Source organism: Anopheles darlingi, chromosome 2 (genome assembly GCF_943734745.1).
Source record: "Anopheles darlingi chromosome 2, idAnoDarlMG_H_01, whole genome shotgun sequence".
Classification (NCBI taxonomy): Eukaryota; Metazoa; Arthropoda; class Insecta; order Diptera; family Culicidae; genus Anopheles; species Anopheles darlingi.
In genome coordinates this window covers 55170605-55180604 of record NC_064874.1, presented here as the reverse complement: position 1 = coordinate 55180604, position 10000 = coordinate 55170605, and the positions used below count along the sequence as shown (strand labels likewise).

General features: G+C 43.4%; 2 protein-coding genes across 2 annotated transcripts in view; one reads left to right on the top strand and one right to left on the bottom strand.

The window, feature by feature from the left end:
• LOC125948754 (adenosine kinase) overlaps positions 1-205 on the bottom strand; it is a 2443-nt gene extending 2238 nt beyond the window's left edge. The window contains exon 1 of the mRNA XM_049675104.1: positions 1-205. This exon is cut by the window's left edge and continues 497 nt beyond it. The gene's annotated coding sequence lies outside the window, so the exon portion shown is untranslated.
• A 2509-nt stretch (positions 206-2714) lies between these two features.
• Positions 2715-10000, top strand: part of LOC125948758 (UPF0047 protein YjbQ) — a 9935-nt gene continuing 2649 nt past the window's right edge. The window contains exon 1 of the mRNA XM_049675113.1: positions 2715-3770. Within this exon, the coding sequence (XP_049531070.1) occupies positions 3608-3770 (163 nt within the window). The 5' untranslated portion in view covers positions 2715-3607. The remainder of the gene's footprint in view (positions 3771-10000) is intronic.

Below are 10000 nucleotides of genomic sequence, written 5' to 3'. Positions count from 1 at the left end.
AGCCGTGCACGGTATTTCTCGACTCAGCAAAGCGTTCCGCAGCCAGACCGAGCGAAAGAATTGTGACGGTATGCAAGGGACCGGAGTGGGATCGAAGGATGTGTGGGCGCAGGTTACCGCTAAAGAGATCGCGTGCAGGACTGTAAGGACGATTTGGGGGAGCGTGCGCGCCTTGCCGTTGAAATGCAGAGCTAGGGTGTGTTGTATCTGCTGCTGGTGGTCCAAAAGCTGGTTGGAAACGCGCCGCACGCGATGGGGTTCCGTGAATGCCGCCGTTTCCACTTCAAGCCTCTGCTGCCCTGCTGACCCCGAATGTGAGCTAGTGAAATCCAAACTCCATTTCGAGAGCCCACCGTGAGTAGAAGGCCACCGTGGTGTGTATGTGTGTGAAAATGGATGTGCGGGAGCTGGGCAGTGACAGGACAGTGGAGAAATTACATAAAACAGAACCGAGTTCACAGTTGCGATGAGCGAATAAAAAAACAACTAAAACGCTACACATGCTGCGTTGTGCCGAGAATACTTGTGTGCCCGTGTGGTGGGAATGTGCGTGCCCGTCGTGTAAATCTGGATTACATTGCAAACCCCACTGTTCGGGCGGGTGACGCGTTTAAAGTTCGTTTGACGACGCGGAACCGCGCCGGACGTAGGGCCGTGTCCTCGATTCGCCGTGGGCCAAACGCTCCTTTTCTTTGGGTGATTTTGTGCGTGTTCTGTGTGTGCTTTGATAATCTGCCCTCTGCGAGCTAGGCGCCCTGTTTTAGAGCCAAAGGCAAGGGGCGTCCGTTCAGGAATACCAGTGTCCCAAAGGGAAGGTTTTGGCTATTGCTTGGAGCCGAAATCGATCGAAAATCGCGAATTGGATAATCGTGGAAGAGGTATTTTTCGGGCGCTGCCGTTGTGCAAGCAGGCCAAGAGGCTACCGAGAGGCCTCTTGCTTTGTAGGTGACTTCGAGAAGAAAACCCGGGCGAATCCCGGTGCACATCACATCCTGGTGAAGATTGTGGCGTACGCATTTTCCTAGAGCACTACTCTGCAGCGAATAGTGGTAGCTTGCGTATGAGTATGCTGGAATGTCCTTTGACAGCAAGTGAAAAATCGAAGCAATCGAGGGCGCGAAAGAGAAGAAGTCAAAGAGCGAGAGAGGGAAACAGCGAGACAGAGAGAGAGAGAGAGAGAGAGAGAGAGAGAGAGAGAGAGAGAGAAAGAGAGTGAGAGTGAGAGAGAACTGAAAGGTCCTGAAACTTGGCCTAAAACTTGGTCCTGGATTATTACAGCATAAAACGTGTTTGACTGCCGCAGAGAGCCTGCTTTCAGGTGATGAAGATCAGAATCGTTAGGTTTTTGTTTTTTTGGTTCTGATTCACTATAATTTCTTAATACCAGCTACAGCAACTGTCCATGCACTCACGCACTTTCACTTTTCGGTTGTTGAGGCTATTGGTCTTTTAAAGCAGGAACCCGTATTAAAACCAGCCAAGGGACATATAACAGGCGTACACGGGGCAGACATGATTTTGCAACATATCGCCGCATGTTCGATAGGAGAGCGTGTGGCACTGGCTGAGGGCACATGCGTGTGTACCAAAGCTTAGCAGCTTTGTTCATCTGTTTTTGCTGTATATTTCTGTTCAGATTGTCGACAGATACTATTCTCGTTTCCTCAACGGTTTGATGTGCCTTCGTGCTTGACACAACAAGCTAAAGTCAATAAGCCGGTTGGCGAAGCTGGGTTTCCTGCTGGGTTACCGCAATGATGCGCTTTGAGTTGTGTATGCATAGTGCTTTGTAGTACATCACATCACCATAGAAAAAATGTGGAGCTGTAGAGACCTTCATTTGCGAATAGTACAAGTATATCTGGATTGTATCCTCTAGAGAACGCTAAGAAGAGAGTAAGATGATGATTAAGAAGAAGAAGAGCAATAAAGTAAGATCATTCCACATTTGCGCGAGAATTGGCGTTTTTACAGCTCTTCTTGTCAAAGCTGTCGCAAATCATGTACTTATCTAAATTTTTTGATCACACCGCTGCTTTGTGTAACTCACGCCCTTTTCCCAATAAAATCGCGATCACATCAAATTCACTTTTCAGCAACTGTTTTTCCCAAGGGGTCAGATCAAACTCCTCTTAAAGTGCTCTCCCAACGAAACTTTTAAATCATTTTCGGCACTGATCGTGCTGATTCTGTTCGATAAGTTATCGATTACGACCTTCGGCGCCGATTTATTGTTGAGCTGTCCAAATGTTGCAATGCGGTGGCAGTTTGGTAAGTAATTCGTACAAAAAGTGATTTAAGCGAAAACAATAAATATTTTCAATGTTCTTTTCAGCGCCAAACGAATGCCGAGGACATTGTAGATGCCATTTCGTCTATAAACGGCGATTTGGACGTTTATCCGAAAGTATCCGGCTGAATCTAGTCTTTCGGAAGCGCGCTAGAGCATGTTTTCCTCTCTTGAGTTGTTAATCTTTAACATACCGTTAGCTTGACTGAGCATCTGCATTAACTGTGAGATGTAAGAAGAGGAATGTAAAAAAGTGTTACTACTTGGCTTGTGTTGTCAAATTCAATTTTCCACAAGGGTCTCAATTTCCGTTTCATAAAGATTGTGTTCGGATTCAACACCAAACGCACCGAAGCAACAGTATTCAGGGTTCTCTTGCACATTATTTATATATTCTAAAGGATATCTCTGCATCATTTTATAGCAATGAAAGCTGTGCAGCATCTACTCGCGATCTAATTGATTAGTTACATCTTTTGCTGTTGATCGTACTGGAATCGTAGCAGCCACTGCCATCTGTGTATCGTGTGGAATGTACTAATGCGAGCAAAGTGTGATCAGTGTTGGTCCGTTTGAGCCGAACGCGAAATGTGTTCGAGTGGAAAGTCGTGCGTCGAAGAATAGTGGATGGTGTTTTACCCGGATTGTGGGCCCAGCTGTGCGCCAATGCTGTTCATCATTGTTTCTCGTGTGGATGGGCTGGTTGGTTTCCCGTCTACTGTTTGTGATCGTGGATGTAGTGGAAACGAAAGTTGCAAAAAGGATATCGATCGTAAATCAAGCAACTAAGCAACCAAGAGTAGGTCCAGTTGCCGTAACTGCTTAAAAAATATCATTTGGGTTCCAAAATAACGTGCGTGTATTTTGTGTGAGAGAGTGCGTGACAGAAAAAGGAGAGAATAAGAAAAGAAAGAGCTATAACGAGAGAAAAAGAGTAAGTGGCAGAGCGGAGAGTGCAGTGAAGAGGAACCCCGCCTCAAAACGGATCATCCTCGCAACCGGCGCAGCCCTCCTTCATCGGTCACCGACGAGTCCTCGCGTGTGGTAGCCGGGAGTGCGCGAGGGACAAGCTTCACCGGTGAAGGAGCGGGTGGGCCAGGAAGGGGTAGAAAAGCGAGTGTTGGTGGAGACGCAGAGCGAAACAGTGGCGGTGGTAGTTCTACGGCCAGCCATCGCCATCAAGCGGCAGGATACCACCGGCATCACCAACAGCAGCAAGCGTCAGGAGTAGTAACCTCGTCCACGAGCGTAACGAAAGCAGTGGCGACTACGACAACAACGACCACAACGGGCTCATCATATGAGAAGAGCACAAACATGGCTTCATCGAATCACCGCGGTATACAGATTGGTTCCGCTTGGTTTCAGCGCAAGATCAACCTTCGGCCACAGCACCGCGGTGTACATTTAGTAACCGAGGAGATCCTGCGACAGATGCCGGAGTTGGGTCAGTTCTCCGTAGGACTCTGTCACGTTCAAAGTGAGTATAATGCATAACGGCCGTACTTTGTCATATCAGTTATGCACTCTGTCGTGATGCTCTCGATTACTCGGTTGCTACCCATTCACCTCAACAACCGAACAAACGACACGTTTGCTTGATTTCAAAGGTCACTTCAATTGATTTCAACCTGATAAGAAATTTGAGATTGTATATAGGTTTCATAATGGATCAAACCAGCGTCTTCAGCTCTGTAGGCAACTTGAAGCTGGACAAACAGGATCGTTAAAAGATCCTAAAAGGCAAAATCGAAGACTTATTAAGTAGTACAAATTAGGGATTGTATGGTTTCGTTTTTGTTACTTGTTTATTTTTTCCAACTATCTATGTTGGAATATAAAACATTACAACATTATCATTTCTTCCTAAACGAAGGGTCGCGTTCATGCAACAGACATGTTTTTTGATCATTTCAATAAGGATAAGAAAGTGTATACATAATTTTTGTGCACTGCCTCGCTATAGAAGTATAAGCCCTAAGCAGCACGCTTTTGCGTGATCACGATTGTGCTCTCATGTTCTACGTTCCCTCAGCTTCTGATGTGATCTGAAGGGTAGCTAATTGTGACGAAAAGGTGCCGATAATTAAAACGGATAAACACAGTCAAGTATTTCAAATATGTCTTGATTACTCATTTAGCACCACCCTTACCCACCCCAGTCCCTCGGCACCTCAGTGTAGTTACAGCGCACTACCGTAGACGTGTGAGCGATTTACCGATCCCACCACTCACCGCAAGGGTAGATACTCACTGACCGAGGCTAATCGTTCTCCGCACGAAATCACAGAACAGGGTGCAGAGCTGTTGCAGTACGAAAAACGGTTGGCATTAGGAATCCGTTTACAGACCGTTTTTCACTTGGGCAAATGAGCGAAAGCTTCCTTACATTGGACTGGGCTGCACTTCAAACGCGCTCCATCTACTGCACAATATTGCATCACATTAGCTTCATCGCGTATCACGTATTTCGCGTACGACCAACTATGGCATAGCACCCACCAAAGCCCACCCAGCCCATGCCTACAGCAACATGCTACGTTCTGCGGAAAGGCCTTTCTCGCTTTGTTACTGCTATTATTGGTCGCCTATCGAAGGACTTGCGCTCACTTGCGTTTCGCAGGCCTAGCCTCTAAAAAAGTAGCCTAGCCTTGCGTGACCGAGTGTCATTGTCATTTGTCTTGCTCGTATCCCATGCCATGCGGCAAAATGAAGCGTATCCGGCCCTTCTCTTTAAGGTGTTTTAAATTATTGACTAGATGTATTGCGGTGCAGTCGTAAGGAAAGTGTGCCGTAGCTCAATGCAGTTCTGTGCGATAGAAATAGCTAAAGTTTGACCAGAGCTTCAGGACTCGTTGTTCACGTGCCTTTAATAATAAGAATCCAGCAACAGAAACATGTCCAATGTTTCCTTCAAATCACAAACTATATCGAACCGAATTCAAAATGTTTGTGTTGTATAATGTCTTTAGTTATGTAAAAGTAAGCCAACATTGGTTGTCCATTGGTAGCCGAGTTGATTCAACGATTTGGCACAGATTTTGGGCAACCCCCGGTCCATTAAGACGCTATTGGGCCGGTCACGAGAGCAGCCAGGAACCGTGCCAGAGTTAGTTACCCTCGAGTTCCTTTCGGGATGTATGCAAAAATAAAGAGATGGGACTACGCACTGAGAAGCCAAGCTTCCCGATGATTGGTGAACTTGAACCATATTGGCACAAACGGAACACAGAACGGGCATAAAATAGTCACGACATTTTGCCCCGGTTAGTCGCAGCTGAGTCTGTGTGCCTCTCTCTCATCTGGTCTCGGTTTCGCCGGTCGTGTGTAACCGTTCCGTTGACTGCTATTGGTGGACTCTGATGCATGAATAAAGGATACTCTGCAGATATAAATCTAAATTATGAGATGGCGAAAACGGGTTTCTTTTCCATCGCAAGATGCGCATGTTGTCTCAGGGTCTTGCTTTTGGGTCAAACGATTTTGTCCATTTTTTGTCCCTGCTATTGGCTGTATTTGTGCTACTGACCAAATGTCCTGTCCCCTAGTCTTACCATGATGCAGAGCAGGCAGAGGAGGAGTAGGCTTTGTAGTTTGCCGGTGCGATTGGTAATATTAGTTGGTGTACTTTTAAATCATCAAACACCTTTATCGAACACCGAAATGCCTCTTTCCTATGCGTCGCTATATCCTAGCTTTTCGGCCAAATGTATATATGTAAATTCTCTATGCATTAATAATATGGGCCTTCAATGAGCACTCCATTTTCGTCGGTTTTCCCATCCGGTTGTTCCGGAGCTGAGTTGTGTGTGCTCGTTATGTCAGAACATATCCAACATCGGTTTATTCAGGGCGCAATATCGACCACTCAGACCACATCGCTTACGTCGATACATTCAGCGTATAGGGAGAAGGCGGATGGATGATGGGTTATGGCGTGATATCGTTGCTTCGTCTGTGATGATATGGTATCATGGGGAGGCAGCAAGACTGTAAATGCGGTGAAACTTGTGTTATGCTACTTTTAAATTTTATGATAAACTTATTCATTTATTTAAATATTCATTCAATGTTTCTAACGAATTTAATACTTCAATGTTTGTCAAAGTGTACCGTGGCTCATCCGCATTTAGTAAAACAGTATTCGTTCTATGTTGTGAAGTTCGAAATTTAAGCTCACACCGGTGCAATGTACACAACCTTTGCGAAATAACATTCCACATTGTACATAGCACCGCTGATACGGTTAGCAATAAAGCGAGCATTTCAGCATTTTTTTGTCGTATACTTCCATAGCGATTTCACTGGCCTTCCACAGGACGCTAAAGGGCCATATAACGTTGTGCCACTTTTGAAATCTGCTGCTCTCAATATCGTACTTCATATGACCATGTCAACACACAATCTTCACCGCACACCTTTCATCAGAGGGCGCACGATCCGTTCTAGTAGTAGCATGCCAAGCCTCTCTTGTGACGACCGGATTATTAGCGAGATACAGAAGAGATAAAGAAAAAGAGAGAAAGAGAGAGAGAGAGAGAGAGAGAGAGAGAGAGAGATGGAGAGGATTGATTGTTCACGATTAGGTTGCAGCAAATCGGAGGAAGCCTTGGCAAGAACATATACGAGAGCGAATCCTGGTGAGAATATCCTGTTTGGTTGGTAAATTTTGGTGCATTCTTCTCAGTTTGTGTAGTAGTCGAATGCCGTGTCCATGACCTGACTAAACGGTTGTTGTGCTTCGTGTGCACACGTTTTTTTTTTTAAATTCTAGTTGCGCTTATTGACCTGCTAGTTGGTGACTAATGTCACTATCGAACCGCCGGCTACTGCTGGAGAGTTTTTTACGCACAACACATAGGCACTTGGAGATAGGGAAGAAAAATATCTGGAGAGCAAACACAATGCCGCGAGAGAGAAAAAAGAAAGAATATCGTGGAGAAGGTTACTAGTATACAAGGAATATGTAGGTTGATTAATTTATACTGTATAAATAAATTGTCGTAGCGATTATTTTTCGTACATATATTCTAAAATATGGTCCCAATCCTATCAATATTGAGACAATCCAAATTGATATAACTAGTAATTATCCTTTTATCAGCAAAAACTCATTGCAGGTAGCATTTAGTGTGTAACCAAGTACTATAATCATATTTGGGAATCAAACATATTGAGAAAGAACGAGAAGGGGATATTATTATGTGAGCATACTAGATCATTAGTAGGTATGTGAACAATGAGTGAATAAACGAGCATGAATGAGAAACGAATGCTCATCATGCAAGGCTGCTGTTCAATGGATACCGAAAGAGTCCCAGAGAGAAAAAGAGAGAAAGATAAATAGAGAGAGAGAGAGAGAGAGAGAGAGAGAAAGACGGAGAGAGAGAGAAAGACAAAGAGAGAGAGACTAGCAGAAACAGATAAAATTGGTTCAAAAGAGGAAACACATGGCTGAGGACATTGTTCAGAACTCTGTGCCAATGTCAATCAAACGCATCGCGCGCGGCATTGAGATGGAGCAAAGAACGTGTTTTATTGAATTCTTGTCGGTCTACCAACATCGCATGAGATAGTATTCCGGGGAGAGGTGCTAATCTTACCTCAAGCTATTCACGGAGAGGAGTCAACCGTTTGAAGATTACTGGCGTTATAGTCCAGGGATAGATTACTGGCGTTATAGTCCACTAGTCCGGCTACGATTGCAAAAAGAAATGTATTATTCCAATATTTCAATCGGAATCTATACGTCAGCCAATTGTAGTGCTTATGAATTCCTACATGTTTATTAATTTTTATAATCTTTCTCAAGGATGTACATGCACGTATGATTGAATGACAATTTCTACCTTCAAACGTAATCCTTATTTTGTATCAGTTCGATGGACGGACGAACCACCACATAAATAAACGTTTCTATTATGCATCAAACCATAACGAACAAGCGTGACTTACGGTACTGGTAAAGATTGAGTGTAGCTCATATACTCTTGACAAGTGCCTCTCTTCATGGATATGTTGGAGCGAGCAAGCGAGCCAGCGAACGTATGCGTACATTCAGCCACTATCCCATCCGTCCTCAATACTACTACTTCTACGGTGAATCCTGACGAAACAGATATAAGGTAGCACAAGAAATCATGAATGAATGGGAATACGAATGGAAGCGGAACAGTAATAGCAGGTATCGTGCCGGTAGGGTAGTAGAGTATCTCATTGCTACGAATACTCTGGTTACATGGTAGTACTCCTGGTGTACTGTAAACCTCTGCTAAACATGAATATCCCAGTTTGGGTGTCTCTTATGTTGTATAGTTGAAAATGCGTTATGGTTGTACATCAATTGTAAAAAGTATTTTCTTTGATACTTTAGAACGAATACTGTGTTTGACAAGCCTTTTGATGATGGAACATGCTGGCATGGGGAACCATCGATCGGAAGTTTGTTTTCTTGGGGAATCAAAAAGCACCAGGCAATAGAATTGCAATAGACTTCGCTATCCGTGGCTACAAATCATTATGACATATCAATACTTGGTGATAAGAAAACTACGTTTTAAGAATGTATGTTGTCTGAGTCTAACAACATTTAGCGTTTACTATGCGTTCACAGCCAGTTTATGTGAGTGATGAGTCTTCAGTTAACATTCTCTCCGGGTTATCAATCATTTCCTATCTATTCCATCAAATCAGCTCACATTTCTTATTGTACATGTACAACCTTATCAGTATAACTTCTGTTTATGTTTGCCTCGATCTACCTCGATGTACTGATCTGTTGTTCCCAGTGTCAGGAACAGGCGTGGTTGAGGAACATACAAGTTTTAAAGAATGATGATTGATCATCACTAGGAGCAGGTTCTGAATCACGTTCGGTGAGTTTTAATGAGGTGCGTTGGTCAAACATATTTTCTCACGGTGCAGACTTTATGCTCAATACTGTGAAACTGTGATGGGAATTCGTCAAATTTACACCTGGGCCATATGGGTACGGTTTGGGAAGGTAACGAAGAGTTCTCTTTATTCTTCAAATTATCATAGAAACCTAATGCTAATACTGCAAAGCATTATAATTTTGATTGTGCAACAGCCAAAGAACGGAGAGGCAATAGATTAAAAAAAAATTGGAATCAATTTTTATTTGCACTAAACCAACATCAATTGAAAAGCAAGTACGCACAATGACTGTGCATGTCTTTGTGATTATCTTTCTATTTGGAAAACAGAGATATATCAGTCTTTCCGTTTTCGCTATCCCCAGCACTTGCAAAATTTGTTTTAGCATATAATCTCAAAAGTATGGACACTAGAAAAATACTACTGTTTAATATCATTTGTTAATAATTATTAGAGCATAGACGCAAGAAAAGACTGGATAGCAGTACCAAATCAGCTGCCTCCACCGATCCATACTCAAAGGAGATTAATGCTTCCAATTAAAGTGTTAAGTACTCTTTAAAACGTATTTTACAACCAATCTTAAATGAGTTAATTGACGCAACCAAAATGTAAGCATCGAAACATACTTAACAGAACTCAACAGCTATTGAAGCAACTTGAATTAGGCCTACAACCTATAACACTTTTTCGTGAGTAATGGCAAGAAGTAATTGTTTCGCGATCAAGGCAAATTTGTTAATCCTTTAGAAACGTGAACGGTGACAAAATGCGCTTGCACACGCTATGCGACTGTGATATGGGGTTTGTTTG